The following is a 16932-nucleotide window of genomic DNA, read 5'->3' on the forward strand; positions in this document are numbered from 1 at the left end:
AGAGCGACAGCAGACTTATCGATTTGGACCGGACAACCCCTTTAACAATAAAGAGCTCGTCTAAGAGCTAGAGAAATTGGTCAGAAGATTTTGAGTTATTTTCTTGAACAGGCGCTGCAGTACCCGCCTGTGGCCACCACACATAGGATGGAGCTGTGCAGTGCAGGTCCACCAAGGCTAAGTTCACATGACCATATAAAAAATTGTCATCCAGAAAAGTCGGACAATATTTTCTTCTCACTTGTCATCTGTATGCAATCTGTGTTTTTTTTTACAGCAGCAATTATTAATAATTTACAAGACCATTTACAGTTTCCTATGTTACAGAATTGCAATGTATCCATAAAAGTCGGACGCTATACTGTGACTCTGTATGGCTTGCAAATTTTTTTTCTGAGCGCCCATAGACTTGAATGGGCGAGTCTTATCTGATACAGGGAAGAAACTAGTGCTTGATGCGATTTTTTTTTCACATGTAGAGTTAATCAGTGAAAAAAAAAAAAAAAAAGCTCATCTGCACTGCCCCATTGAATAAAATTGGTCCATGTGCTATCCACTTTTTCTTGGACAGCCATTGAACCAAAAATATGCTTATGTGAACCTACCTTCAATGTGATAACATCCATCCGCCGCTGGAGCTCATAACAGACTGTCGGTGCCGTAGTGTCTGACCCCCACCGATTCGATATTGATGACCTCCTCCCATAGAAGGGAGTAAAAGATCGTGGAGGGAGTGCAGGGCGCAGGCGCGGGATTCATGCGGCCCCGACACTGCGGAATAGCCAGCGGCTTCCACTCATTATGCAAATGTGCGGTGCCAATTTTTATTTTTTTCACATTCGGGCTTTCCTCATAGAGGTTAGTCTATGGGGAAAGTCCACATGCGGACCCACAAGAGAAACTGACATGCTGCGGTCCTGAAAGACGCGCCGCATGTCCGTTTCCGCGGGTGCACAGAGACACATAGTGGACATGGGATTTCTAGAAATCCCATCCACTATGCTGTAACAACTGGCCGCTGCGGGTTTGCATAACACGCAGCTTCAAACCCGCAGCGGCTCCTGACCTTGTGCACATACCCTAAAGGCAATCTGTCACCAGGTTTTTATTGAGAACAGAATGATGTAGGGGCACAGACCCTTACTCCAGCAATATATCACTTACTGTTTTATCTGTTGCATGTCTAGCAGTTGTAGATGCTAGATGGATGGATGCTGCGTTCTATATAATTGTGTACAATGTGCATAGGCAAAAAGCTGCCAATCAGTGGTGGCAGAGTTATACAGAGCTCATGAATATGGAGGACCACATGGCAGCAGCAGGTTTACTAGTCCTCTAGTGATAATCTCCTGCTGATAAATCAGTGTTTTTATGGACACTTTAACAAGCAGCCCAGTAAGTGACACATCGCAGGAATCAGGGCCTCTGTCTCTACAGCATGCTGCTCTCAGATTAGGTGGCAAAAACCTGGTGACAGATTCCCTTTAAGAGTGAAATAACTAGAATTTTTAAGACTTTTTATCTTTATATATTTATCTTTTATATTATTTATTGTATACCGATTTCATACAGACGCATATATCATTTTATTTTTTCTATGACACGCCATCAGATTCCACATGTACAGTATTCTCCCTAAGGGTGCTTTTACACTGCGTTTGGTGGCCCCATCTGAGTGTCTACCTCCAGTAGGCGTACACTCCCGAAAATGGTGCACAACAGATCGCACGTTTGCTCTGTCTGCACCATTACCGTCTATGGCTCCGTGGGGGCCACCAAACGCAGTGTGCACCCTTAGGGGAAGACTACAGGGAAAGATATCTTCTTATATACAGCACCTAACATTAAACAGGCTGAGCGTGAAGGGCCAATGCCCATGTACCTGACCCGGTGCCCCAAATCTTTTTATTAACTTTTTTTTGGAAGGAGAAAATACCATGGGCAGTTTCTGTAGAAGTGTTCTTCCTGTTTTCACATAGCGCTCACTGTATTGATGTGAGAATATCACTGATGTGATGTGAAGTTCTAAACCCTGGCAGATCTATACAGTATATCCGACTCATCTAGAAGATTGTATCAGTAGAAATATTTGGGTGTAACAGAAAAATATGTACGTTATGCTTCTCTCTAATAATAGGATATATGTTTAATTCGTTTTTTTCCACTGCTTCTCCTCTATACAATTTTAGTTTTGTATGCATTGAAAATGACTATATAATTTATATAATCCCTATTGGGTTTCTTTTTTGGAGTGCAGGTTTTCTACACACAAATGCATAATAAAGTAATAAAGAAAAAAGGGAGTTCAGTGTGCTTAAAACTATGCGTAATATAATTGACATAGGCAATTTTCGCCATATACACACATGGTCAAAATTGTTTGTACCCCTCGTTTAATGAAAGAAAAACCCACAATGGTCACAGAAATAACTTGAATCTGGCAAAAGGAATAACAAATTTAAAAATCTATGAAAATGAACAAATGGAAGTCAGACATTGCTTTTCAACCCTGCTTCCACAGAATTTAAAAAAAAATTAAACTCATGAGATAGGCCTGCACAGAAATGATGATACCCCTGAAAATAATGTGACAAAAGGGACATGTTAAATCAAGTTGTGTCCACTAATTAGCATCACAGGTGTCTACAATCTTGTAATCAGTCAGTGGGCCTGTGTATAGGGCTACAGATACTCACTGTGCTGTTTGGTGACATGGTGTGTACCACACTCAACATGGACCAGAGGAAGCAAAGGAAAGAGTTGTCTCAGGAGATTAGAAAGAAAATTGTAGACAAGCATGTTAAAGGTAAAGGTTATAAGACATCTCCAAGCAGCTTGATGTTCCTGTGACTACAGTTGCACATATTATTCAGAAATTTAAGATCCATGGAACTGTAACCAACCTCCCTAGACGTGGTCCCAGGAGGAAAATTGATGACAAATCAAAGAGATGGATAATACGAATGGTAACAAAAGAGCCCAGGATAACTTCTAAAGAGATTAAAGGTGAACTTCAAGCTCAAGGAACATCAGTGTAAGATCGCACTATCTGTCGTTGTTTGATCCAAAGTGGACTTAATGGGAGAAGACCAAAAAGAACACCATTGTTGAAAAAAAATCATAAAAAAACAGACTAGAATTTGCAAAACTACATGTTGACAAGCCACAAAGCTTCTGGGAGAATGTCCGATGGACAGATGAGACAAAAATAGAAGTTTTTGGCAAAGCACATCAGCTCTATGTTCATAGACGGAAAAATTAAGCATATCCAGAAAAGACTTGTCCCTACTGTGAAACATGGGGGAGGCTCTGTTATGTTCTGGGGCTGCTTTTCTGCATCTGGCACAGAGTGTCTAGATTCTGTGCAGGGTACAATGAAATCTCAAGACTATCAAGGGATTCTAGAGAGAAATGTGTTGCTCAGTGTCAGAAAGCTTGGTCTCAGTCGCAGGTCATGGGTTTTGCAACAGGATAATGACCCAAAACACACAGCTAAAAACACCCAAGAATGGCTAAGAGGAAAACTTTGGACTATTCTGAAGTGGCCTTCTATGAGCCCTGACCTAAATCCTATTGAACATCTTTGGAAAGAGCTGAAACATGCCGTCTGGAAAAGGCAACCTTCAAACACAAGACAACTGGAGAAGTTTGCTCATGAGGAGTGGGTCAAAATACCTGTCGAGAGGTGCAGAAGTCTCATTGACAGTTACAGGAATCGATTGATTGCCTCAAAAGGTTGTTCAACAAAATATTAAGTTAGGAGTACCATCATTTCTGTCCAGGCCTATTTCATGAGTTTAATTTTTTTTTAAATTCTTTGGAAGCAGGGTTGAAAAGCAATGTCTGACTTTCATTTGTTCATTTTCATAGATTTTTAATTTATTATTCCTTTTGTCAGATTCAAGTTATTTCTGTGACCATTGTGGGTTTTTCTTTCATTAAACTAGGGGTATAAACAATTTTGACCATGTGTCTACATGTTAATAAATACATATTGAGAATACACCATATTTTGAGGTGCAAAATAGGAAAAACATTTTTTTAAAGTTTAAATGAGGGTCCGTCTTATAGTCCAAATTTACTGCGGCGGCGGTGGAGCTCGGGGTCACAGGACGCAGGGACGCTGCTGCAGGAAGCCGGTGGCGGTAGGAGTAGGGAGATGCTGCGGACCCTGGGCTGGGAGGAGGGGTTGTCCTGGCTGTGTGAGGCTGCGGGCCCTGGGCTTCAAGAAAATGTCAGCGGTAAGGCCGGAGCGGAGACCTTACTCTGTACATTGTTTTCCTGGTGTGCTTCAGGAAAGCGAGACGAGATCTAAATCTATGCATGCGCCACCTCCTGCAGCCATTTTCCTGAAGCCAACAGGTACTAAACATTAAGTTAAATGTTTAAACCCAATCTTCACCTGTATAGCCTGAGTGACAGCTCTTCAGTCTCTATTCTCCCAACAGTTGGTGAATTCTTGTCCACCTAGTCTCCTCTTCCTCATTCCTGCCTCTAAGTCTCCGCCCACCTAACCTGATTGACAGTTCACTAGTGTCCTTTCCCCCTGCTGCCGCCTAATTGCAGTCCTCAGCCTGAATGATAGCTTGCGAAAGTCCTTGCTGCAAAAATCTCACATAGTACAAGCTGCAGCTGTCGGTCAGGCTTGGTGGGTGATGACTGGATGCTCTGCACTCATCAAATACTCAATTTCAATATCCGGACCATACAGCCATTCTGACTTGAATTTTGCCATTCACAAATGTATAACTACATTTTTACATTTATTGCACACATTTGCTTTGGTTTGTTGTGTTTTGTATCAGACATACAGTACAGGCCAAACGTTTGGACACACCTTCTCATTTAAAGATTTTTCTGTATTTTCTTGACTATGAAAATTGTACATTCACACTGAAGGCATCAAAACTATGAATTAACACATGTGGAATTATATACTTAACAAAAAAGTGTGAAACTACTGAAAATATGTCTTATATTCTAGGTTCTTTAAAGTAGCCACCTTTTGCTTTGATGACCTCTTTGCACACTCTTGGCATTCTCTTGATGAGCTTCAAGAGGTAGTCACCGAAAATGGTCTTCCAACAATCTTGAAGGAGTTCCCAGAGATGCTTAGCACTTGTTGGCCCTTTTGCCTTCACTCTGAGGTCCAGCTCACCCCAAACCATCTCGATTGGGTTCAGATCTGGTGACTGTAGAGGCCAGGTCATCTGGCGTAGCACCCCATCACTCTCCTTCTTGGTCAAATAGCCCTTACACAGCCTGGAGGTGTGTTTGGGGTCATTGTCCTGTTGAAAAATAAAGGATGGTCCAACTAAATGCAAACCGGATGGAATAGCATGCCGCTGCCAGATGCTGTGGTAGCCATGCTGGTTCAGTATGCCTTAAATTTTGAATAAATCCCCAACAGTGTCACCAGCAAAGCACCCCCACACCATCACACCTCCTCCATGCTTCACGGTGGGAACCAGGCATGTAGAGTCCATCCGTTCACCTTTTCCGCGTCGCACAAAGACACGGTGGTTGGAACCAAAGATCTCAAATTTGGACTCATCAGACCAAAGCACAGATTTCCACTGGTCTAATGTCCATTCCTTGTGTTCTTTAGCCCAAGCAAGTCTCTTCTGCTTGTTACCTTGTCCTTAGCAGTGGTTTCCTAGCAGCTATTTTACCATGAAGGCCTGCTGCACAAAGTCTCCTCTTAACAGTTGTTGTAGAGATGTGTCTGCTGCTAGAACTCTGTGTGGCATTGACCTGGTTTCTAATCTGAGCTGCTGTTAACCTGCGATTTCTGAGGCTGGTGACTCGGATAAACTTATCCTCAGAAGCAGAGGTGACTCTTGGTCTTCCTTTCCTGGGGCAGTCCTCTTGTGAGCCAGTTTCTTTGTAGCGCTTGATGGTTTTTGCAACTGCACTTGGGGACACATTCAAAGTTTTCCCAATTTTTCGAACTGACTGACCTTCATTTCTTAAAGTAATGATGGCCACTCGTTTTTCTTTACTTAGCTGCTTTTTTCTTGCCATAATACAAATTCTAACAGTCTATTCAGTATGACTATCAGTTGTGTATCCACCTGACTTCTGCACAACACAGCTGATGGTCCCAACCCCATTTATAAGGCAAGAAATCCCACTTATTAAACCTGACAGGGCACACCTGTGAAGTGAAAACCATTTCTGGTGACTACCTCTTGAAGCTCATCAAGAGAATGCCAAGAGTGTGCAAAGCAGTCATCAAAGCAAAAGGTGGCTACTTTGAAGAACCTAGAATATAAGACATATTTTCAGTTGTTTCACACTTTTTTGTTAAGTTTATAATTCCACATGTGTTAATTCATAGTTTTGATGCCTTCAGTGTGAATGTACAATTTTCATAGTCATGAAAATATAGAAATTTCTTTAAATGAGAAGGTGTATCCAAACTTTTGGTCTGTACTGTACATTCAGAGCATATAGACATATTTATAAATACATTGAATATATACATATTACTTATCATGTTTTCCAGGTTTCCGGATTGTTTTACAACAAGGATGTTTTAAATGTTTGTCAAGTTCTGTGTGTTCCAAATTGGGTCGCTAATGCCTTTTCCCAGACTGTGGAGCCAATATTCTCATCTGTTGAGCCGGTCAGCGAGGCTCCTGTTGGCATGGGCGCAACAGTGGATATCCAACGACAACAGAGAATAGAGCTGCTAGACCAGCAGCTAATGCTATCACAACTATCCCAGATAGGAAGAAGGCACCAGGATCAGGTACGTCTCCAATTCAGACGCTAATAACCCACATGATTACAATTTCAACTCTTTTATTTTCTGATCAGTATCAGTGGTTCAGGTCTCGGCCAGAAAGTTGGTTTTGGGACCCGAACTAACAAAATCATAGGCATTTATGATGCTATTAGCTCGGGTCAGGAAACCCGCAGTCAGGCGTGAATGGAGTGGTCACCACTGTTATCTTTGACAGTCCCATAGAGAATCCATGGAAAGATGTTTATCTATTGGTGGAGGCTGATGCACAGGTCTGGTCACTGCTCCTCCACCAGCAGCCATTGTATGGACTGGTGAACTGTACAGTCTGAGGAAAGCTGCACTAACCAGTGATGGAGAAGAACCTGTAATACTGGAACAGTAAGTGCCACAAAATCATGTCCCCAACACATCTGGTAAAATGAAGATAAAGTGGCCAACCCCATAAAATCAGTGTTACTTATGACTCACAACAGAATGGCTAATAACGGGTGCATTATCTAACTCTGCCTGGAAAGATTTTAGAAGCTTAACCACTGACTAATTAGAGGATCATTTGCATAAAGAAGCAGGTGGTTGAGCTGTCGCTGCACTTCTTTCTGTTACTACACGGACAGGCGATATGAAGAGATTTTTAGCAGGAAATCGTCTACTACTTCCTCAGCTCTGATAAAGCCACAAACTTTTCTACGTTTTCAGAAGACACAAACATCATTTTGATTTTATACTCATTAATCTGAAGCCTAGACCTCCATTAATGTGTTATTAGTGTGTTCTATCATTAGTGTAGGGATGAATTATGGCACAAGCATTCAGGAACACTTGATTAGGGTAAGGTTAGAGCCAGCTTTATCCCTCTGTGTACTGTTATACTGTAAAGAGCTCTGTCACATTTCTGAGCTCAATGTTGTACCAAAATCCTAACCATATTGTTGAAGCTTGCTTTTTTCAGCGATCTCTTACCATGATATACCAGTTTAGTGATGGAGTTGTGCTTTTCTGTTCCATGGTATGTTCTTGTGAAGCACATGACTTTAATGTGATTCCCCTGTACAAGATGCACTGGAAAATAACCCACATTGCAATAATACTGCGTTCTGAAAAAAAAACGTGTGGTTCGTGACTGCACGGCACCTCGCTATTACAGGCACGGGCACCCCTAGAGATTTGAGTTCTTGTACTAATATCATCACATACTTACGTTTTCCGTTCTCTGTTGAATGTTGCCAAATCATGACACATGAAAAATCCTAAAGATTATAAACCTACAGGTTCGTGGTAACCTGGCCTTCTGTGCCTGGTCCATGATATCCAAGCAGGCCAGCCTAAATGCATTCTTAAGTATATTAACACTAATGTGAACTTTAAACTATAAGTAGTTTCCCCAAAGAGGATGATCACAGCATGGTGAATGCTCTCAGTTCTGCCATGTCTTCATGATGACTAATATGTTCCTTCTTTGCAGCAAGTTATGAACTTCTACACTCTTACTTGAATACATCTAGTTTTAGATCTACAGCATACATTATATCACTGGGGTGTTTGTGTATATTGTAAGAATTAAACTTAAGAGTCTGTGTATCAAACAAAAGATGATCCAGACAAAAAAAAGTACACCAACAAAATCAATATCATGAAATAAAATGAAATATATTTATTATTGTACTTAAATATGATGCACCCTGAGGAAGTCTGAGAGGACAAAACCCATGGTGTAACGTCATCATGCTAGCCCATGGTAGGAGGACTGTGTACAATGGCATACCATGCACTGCTGTGTTGGAACATCTATGTTCTGTATATGAATAGTGATGGAAGAATTGTGCCTAACCTCAAGGGAAAGGACTCAATGCCAGTAATTGGGAGTCATAAAATGAGCAGTAGCATCAGCATCTTTATCAGCAAACAAAGATCTTCCATTGACATGTGGAGGAAGTTGAACGTGTGCCCTCGTATATCCATAATGACAGCATAAACTTCTTTTAATCCAATAATAACTTTTATATGATAATAGATGCCTTAAAAAGGTTGGCAAATTGATTCATAGGAAAATGCTCTAATGGCCATGTCAGTATTTCATTGCCATAGGACAAGAGACCTTCGATACTTCTACCTTCTGGTATCCCTGATGCCTCTTCTGATTTGTAGGCCTGGCTAGTGGTGTCCCACTAATAGCAACAGATCACACTTCCCCTTCCCACCAGGCATCACACTTTTAACTGTATCTGCATTATTGAGCTGGCAGCTCCCTCCTCCATCATTCTCCTTGTGTGTCTGAGCTCTGATGTCTCAGTGCAGCGGTCGCAATGGTGTCACTACGTGGCAGAGCTTCGGAACACACGCTGCAGAGACCAGAGCCGTGTGGGAATGGGAGTAGGTGAATACACTGTGTGCAGAATTATTAGGCAAGTTGTATTTTAGAGGATTATTTTTATTATTGATCAACAACTATGTTCTCAATCAACCCAAAAGACTCATAAATATCCAAGCTTAATATTTTTGGAAGTTGGAGTGTTTTTTTTTTAGATTTGGCTATCTTAGGAGGATATCTGTTTGTGCAGGTAACTGTTACTGTGCAGAATTATTAGGCAACTTAATAAAAACCAAATATAATCCCATCTCACTTGTTTATTTTCACCAGGTAAACCAATATCAGTGCACAAAATTTAGAAATAAACATTTCTGACATGCAAAAACAAAAACCAAAAAAATTAGTGATCAGTATAGCCACCTTTCTTTATGATGACACTCAACAGCCTTCCATCCATAGAGTCTGTCAGTTGCTTGATCTGTTTTCAATCAACATTGCATGCAGCAGCCACCACAGCCTCCCAGACACTGTTCCGAGAGGTGTACTTTTTTCCCTCCCTGTAGATCTCACATTTTATGATGGACCACAGGTTCTCTATGGGGTTCAAATCAGGTGAACAACGGGGCCATGTCATTATTTTTTCTTCTTTTAGACCTTTACTGGCCAGCCACGCTGTGGAGTAGTTGGAGGCATGTGATGGAACATTGTCCTCCATGAAAATCATGTTTTTCTTCAACGATACCGACTTCTTCCTGTACCACTGCTTGAAGAAGTTGTCTTCCAGAAACTGTCAGTAGGTCTGGAAGTTGAGCTTCACTCCATCCTCAACCCGAAAAGGTCCCACAAGTTCATCTTTGATGATACCAGCCCATACCAGTACCCCACCTCTACCTTGCTGGCGTCTGAGTCGGAGTGGAGCTCTCTGCCCTTTATTGATCCAGCCTATGGCCCATCAAAAGCCACTCTCATTTCATCAGTCCATAAAACCTTTGAAAAATCAGTCTTAAGATATTTCTTGGCCCATTCTTGACGTTTTATCTTATGTTTCTTATTCAAAGGTGATCGTTTTTCAGCCTTCCTTACCTTGGCCATGTCCCTGAGTATCGCACACCTTGTGCCTTTTGATACTCCAGTAACATTGCAGCTCTGATATATGGCAAAATTGGTGGCGAAAGGCATCTTGGCAGCTTCATGCTTGATTTTCCTCAATTTATAGGCAGTTATTTTGCGCCTTTTTTGGCCAACACGCTTCTTGCGACCCTGTTGGCTATTTGCCATGAAACGCTTGATTGTTCGGTGATCACGCTTCAAAAGTTTGGAAATTTCAAGACTGCTGCATCCCTCTGCAAGACATCTCACAATTTTGGACTTTTCAGAGCCCATCAAATCTCTCTTCTGACCCATTTTGCCAAAGGAAAGAAAGTTGCCTAATAATTAAGCACACCTTATATAGGGTGTTGATGTCATTAGACAACACCCCTCCTCATTACAGAGATGCACATCACCAGATTTACTTAATTGGTAGTTGGCTCTCAAGCCTATGCAGCTTGGAGTAGGACAACAAGTGTAAAAAGTATCGAAGTGATCAAAATACGCATTTGCCTAATAATTCTGCACGCGGTGTAGTTGTGTTTTTTTTTTTAATTATCAATGAGTAAGTAATAATTGGGGTGATCATACTGTGTGAAGGACATTATATTATTGGGAAGACTGTATGGGGGGCCAATATACTGGTATGGGGGCCATTGTACAGTGTATGGATCATTATACTGTGTGGATCGCTGTGGGGGGTCATCATACTGTATAGAGGGCAGTGTGGGGGGCCATTAAATTGTATGGAGGGAGGCCATTATACTGTGTGGGGTCCATCATATTGTGTGAAGGGCTGTGGGGGATTATGGGGGCCATCATACTATGCGTGTGGGAGCATCAGGGCTGTGGAGTCGGAGTTAGTTTTGGTTGGAGTCGGAGTCAGTAGAAATGTACCGACTCCGACTCCAGCTTTAAAAAAAATGTATTAGTATTTCATAATTGAACTTTCATATGAATTTTATAAATGTTACTCAAATATATATGTTCTATCAAACTATGAACAACAGTGATAAGCAGTTCTGCTGGAGATAGAGACATTTCTTACTTCTTGTGTGTCACTGTTCTCCACTGCCCTTATCTAATCTTATACTTGGTTAACCTCATGCTGCCCCAACCCCCCTACTTACAATGTATGAAACTGAAAGTGAAAATGTGTTGCAAATTCTTAGTAGTAAAGCTCCTCCTCTAGACTAGATGTTTACTAGGTGTGCATCTTCCAAGCATCTCACAGCTGCTACTCAGAAGAGGAAGACTGTAAGAAGTATTATCCTTTCAACAAACTTTGCATCAGTTAACTGTGAGTACATGAGGAATAACAGTATTACTGACCACTATATCAGTTGTACGACCTGGCAATAATTTTGTACAATTGTTTTTAGGAAAAACAATTGTCATTTGGATTGTGAACGCAGAATTAAAAACCTGAGAATGTCAAAGAAGCGTCACATTAAATCAGCTGTATTTGAACATTTCACCATCACTCAAGATAGAAAACATTATGTCTGTCAGTGTATGACAAATGATCCAGACGAAAACAAATGCTGTGAAGCCAAGATCAGTGCATATTCAGGCAAAGATAAAAATGCTCCTACCAGAGCTTCTAATCTCAAGAGACATTTACAGCGCTTTCATCCAGAAGTACTGAAAGCAGTGGATGAGAGAGACTGCATCCAAACCAATGAACCAGTGCCCAGCTCTTCCAGCCAAACAAAGGAGCAGAGAACTTTGCAGCCATCAGTTGCAAGATATTTTGTCAGTGACAAAGTTACTGTGACAATGACAGTAGATACATTTAAAAAACAGATCATAGAGCTTGTTGTAAAGGATAGTGTGCCTATTTCATTATTTTCACGACCAGCTTTTATGTGTCTGAATGGGGAAATGGCCCGCAAGCTTGGTGTTTCTCTGGAGAGAGAGAGTATTAGAAAATTAGTAATCAAAGAAGCTTTTAAACAAAAGGAAGAACTTAAAAAATCTCTCAAGGGACGCTTTCTGTTTCTTAAAATGGATGCCTGCACACGTCACAGAGTGAACTATTTTGCCATCAATGTCCGATTTGTTTGTGACAAAAATGAAATAGTTACCAAGACATTGGCAGTAAAAGACACCAAAGCTCATCATACCAGTGAGTTTCTCCAGGTCTTGGTGGAAAAGGTTCTGCAAGACTATGAACTTAAAAAAGAGCAAGTTCTTTCTGTCGTAACTGACAATGCTTCAAATATGATAAGTACTATTAAGCTAATGAATGAGAGTAATGATGGTGACCAGCAGCTAGAAGAACATTCTGGGTCCTCAGACACAGAAATGTTTGAAATAGAGGAACACAGTATTGTAACTGAGGAGCAAACTGAAGTTGCTTCAGATGAACAGCAACATGATAGTTTAGATGATTGTATTGACACAGTTTCAACAAGTTCTTTCATTCATCACATGCGCTGTGTTGTGCATACGCTACAGCTGGCTATAAGAGACAGTCTGCAAGAAGGACATGCTGCTGCACTGATTGGCAAGGTGAGAAAATTGGCTGCTGTTGCCAGAACCCCTAAAGTTGACTCAATTTTGAAGAGACGTGCTGGAAAAGGGGCAATTATTGATCAAGCCACACGATGGGGCAGTACTTACTTAATGATTCAGCGCTTGGTTGAACTGAAAACCTTTCTTGTAGACATGGCTAACCCTCAACTGACGCTAAATGAAAGTCAGTGGAATCAGGTGACTGAGCTGGAAAAATTGCTAGAGCACCCATTTACAGTGACTAAAAAATTACACGCAGAGGACTTAACTCCAGGTATTTTCTTAAAGGAGTGGAAGAACCCGATGTTTCGCCTGTTCCAAAGAGGAGGGTTAATTGCAAGTGGCATTGCTACATCAATGAAACGGAGAGAGGAGCTACTATTACAAAATAACATTCTTTTGGCAGCTGTTTATGTAGACCCAATGCATCGGATTCTTCTAGATGATCAACAGCTAACTAAAGGAAAAGAAGCTCTGTTTGAAATAGCAGTAAGGATGAAAAGGTTGCAGAACAGTCAGGAGGAACAAGAAGAGTTTGGTCGTCCTGCCACATCTTCACCCTCATCATCAACTGATGAAGAATTTAATTTCGAAAAATATTTGGATCACAAGGACCGTGCAAAGCGTTCCCGCATAGAAGAAGAGTCATCCCCATCAAAGAACACAGCCAGTACATTTCAGCAGAATTTTTCATGTGCACTAAAAGAAATTGAGAAATTTGACCGTTCATCAAAAATAACAGTGCAACAAGCGATTCCTCTGTATCCTGACATTGTCAGAGATGTTGCCCGAGTGGTTACTGCTTTGCCACCAACCCAAGTTAGTGTAGAGAGGTTGTTCTCTGCTCTCAAAATAATTAGATCAAATTTGAGGGCATCCATGAAGGAGGATCTGACAGAGGCAATACTTTTTCTGAGGACAAATTTATAGATTTCTTCTTATTAACTGCATAACAGTGTTTATTGCATATTTACTTACAAAAGTTTATAAAAGTTTATAAAAGTTATTTGCTATATTCTAATTGTATTCTAATAAATATCGTTTTTGCTCTAAGTGGTCTGATTACTTATATGATGGTGAGAAACTGAATAAGCACGATGTTAATATTTTACAACAGTAAATTTATTGTTACGAATTGGCCATTTATGAAGGAGTCGGAGCCGGAGTCGGAGTCGGAACCTGATAAAATCCAGGAGTCGGAGTTGGAGTCGCAACTGTGGCTTACCGACTCCACAGCCCTGGGGAGCATCATGCTTTGTGGGGGTATCATACTTTGAGGTAGGGGGAATTAGGACTCGTGCTATGGGGTCTCATGATTTCTATGTACGCCCTTGCGCCTGGCGTCATTGTTGCAGTGTGATACGTGCATGACGTTCCTCCGGTCCTACCAGCCACGAAATACTGATGTAGCCACTGGACCAGCTTCCTGCGAGTCAGTTCACTCATCTCTAAGGTCTTGCTAATGCCTACTAAAGATTAAAGGGAATCTATCAGCAGGTTTTTGCTATGTAATCTGAGAGCACCATGGCGGAGGGGAAGATATTCTGATTCAGGCGATGTCACTTACTAGGTTGTGTTTTGCTGTTTCAATACAATCTGTATATTATCAGCAGACGTTTATCACTACAGTCCAACCCCGCCCCACCACTGATTAGCCAATCAGTGGCATGGGTGGGGTTATACAGGATTTAACCGTCTAAACTCTGCTAGATCTGTAGCAAAAAGGAACTGTGATTTTATCATAACTGCTTCATGCAGTAAACTAAGTGATACATCGCTGGAATCAGGGTCTCTTTCTCTACATCATGCTGATGTTAGATTACATTGAAAAAATATGCTGACAGATTCCCTTTAAGCCCCTTTACATGCACTTGTGCTCACAAATACTCAGTTTGTAAAGGATTACCTGCTATTATTATTACAAAGAGGATTTTGTCCTGTTTGTGGATATGCAGATATTAATTGGAATTGGTGGAATAACAGCAGGAAACCATTATTTTTTCGTTGCTTGGCAATTGGATACAGCGGTGTGCCCTGCGCTTTCTGTTAAGTACTTGTCTGTGAGGAATGCTGCAATAACAAGAGCAGGGGAGAGGGGAGGAAGAGGGTGGAACTATAAGCGCAGCTCCTACCTTCTCCTTCCTGTCTACATAGAATCTCATCATTAGCAGCAACTGCCACCTCCTATCGTCACTGAAGACAGATTTTACCTGTGAATTAAGAATTTTGAAAATGAATGATCAGTCCTGGTGGAAAAAGAAGCAGATTTCTCTGATGTGATATATTACAGAGTTTCTTATTTTCTCTTGCACTATTGATTTATGAAGTAAAAAATAAAACCATGGTTACTCTTTAAGTCTTGATCCTCAACATCTTTGCTTTTCCAGATGTTTTAGACAGATTCATGAGATTAATGCGACGCTTACAAAATGTTCCATTATTTTGGTGCATCTTTGGCCCTGCCTGGAGTCAGATTTCCTGCAAAGTTTTTACTCTGGCAAATTTTTAGACAAATGTGCGACTTTTTAAAGGATTAACGATTCTTGAAGCAAAAAAAAAAAACAACTAAAGAGCATTTTCGATTTTGCGCCAAATTCATGAATCACGTGTGGCATTTTTAAGAATTTGTCTAAAAAAATGGAAGCGAATGTAACAAAGCTAAAAGATAAAAATAATTTCAATAAATCGCAAAAGAGAAATCGAGGTCTGTGTGTTTGGTTGTGTGTATAGCAATGAAATTGTTCACATTGGAAAACTTGCTCTGTAATTTATTCTGCACAATACAATTACTCCTTACATGCACCCTCTATGTATTCTGCATAGGATAGCAAAAGCAGAAAAACAAAATTAAGACTTTGGAGTGGCCTAGTCAAAGTCCTGACGTTAAGCCGATTGAGATGCTGTGGCATGACCTTAAAAAGGTGGTTCATGCTCGAAAACCCTCCAATATGGCTGGATTACAACAATTTTGCAAAGATGAGTGGACCAAAATTCCTCCAGAGCGTTGTAAAAGACCTATTGCCAGTTATCACAAATGCTTAATTGCAGTTGTTGCTGCTAAGAGTGGCCCAACCAGTTATTAGGTTTAGGGGGCAATCACTTTTCACACAGGGCCCTGTAGGTTTGGATTTCTTTCTGCCTTAATAATAAACGCCTTCATTTAAAAACTGCATTTTGTGTTTACTTGTGTTATCTTAGTCTAATATTTAAATTAGTTTTGTGACCTGGAACATTTACGTGTGACAAACCTGCAAAAGAATAAGAAATCAGGAAGGGGGCAAGCACTTTTTCACACCACTGTATATCATGTGACATTCAGTCATTGTTGGTATACCAGTTTGACAGGAAACATACCACCCATTGCTTACTCCACATGGGTATGTAGTTCCTTTCACTCTGATTTCCTGTATGACTCCACTGCTTTATTCTCATGTATGTCATCCAGTTTTCACTGACAAGATTTGTGCCCTCTTTAGCTGAGCTTGATACCAGTCTTATTGATCTCATGATTTTTTTTTTAACACCCCACCCCCGCAAATTGGCAGATAATTCTTTACACAAATAGTGCATATAGTGTGTTGATTGTCACCTTGCTGTCGGGATACTTATAACCAATTCACCATCCTGCTCGCTGCTGACAGAAATAACTTGGTATGCTTTGCCGTAAAGCACCACTCCAGCATTTTGTTTTGTTTTTATTTTAGCGCTGGAGTGGTGCCACTAATCTAAGTTCCCTGCCCCTAGTATTATACTCGCCAGCTGCGGTCTTCAGCTCTTCCTGACACCCCTCCAGTCCACCCTGCAGTCTTATGACCGCTGCTCCTGACTGCCCAGAAGTCAGAGGTAATGGTCACAAGCTCTCAATGTAAGTCTATGAGCCTCGTTTCGGCGTCGTTCTGGCTCTCATGGCCTTACATTGAGAAGTGACTTCCGGGTCATCCAGCAAACACTGGAGCAATCCAGCAGGTCACAACCTATAGAAGACTGACTGTAGCGACGCCGATAACAGATGAAGACTGCGGCTGGTAAGTATAATAATAAGTGCAGGGAACTTACATTAGTGACACAACTCGAGCAGCAAAATAAAAAAAACCTGCTGTAGTGGTGCTTTGAAGTTTATAAAATAATACATATGCTTTAGAATGGCTAAGCTCGGACAACCATTTTAGCACAGCTTCTGATAAAACCAACAATCTTCTCTGTAATTTATTTTAATTAAAAATATTGTGGCATTTCCCTAACAAGTGACTACTTCAGATTCAGAAAC

The 16932-nt window shown here is 40.9% G+C and overlaps 1 protein-coding gene across 2 annotated transcripts in view; it reads left to right on the forward strand.

Moving 5' to 3' along the window:
• Positions 1 to 16932, forward strand: part of UBAC2 (UBA domain containing 2) — a 192000-nt gene that overhangs the window by 142568 nt on the left and 32500 nt on the right. For both annotated transcript variants that reach the window (XM_073664198.1, XM_073664199.1), the window contains exon 8: positions 6509 to 6754. In XM_073664198.1, the coding sequence (XP_073520299.1) occupies positions 6509 to 6754 (246 nt within the window). The remainder of the gene's footprint in view (positions 1 to 6508; positions 6755 to 16932) is intronic.

The sequence above is a fragment of the Phyllobates terribilis genome, unplaced genomic scaffold (genome assembly GCF_046119375.1).
Source record: "Phyllobates terribilis strain yellow unplaced genomic scaffold, ASM4611937v1 Scaffold_2__4_contigs__length_985480577, whole genome shotgun sequence".
Taxonomy (NCBI): domain Eukaryota; kingdom Metazoa; phylum Chordata; class Amphibia; order Anura; family Dendrobatidae; genus Phyllobates; species Phyllobates terribilis.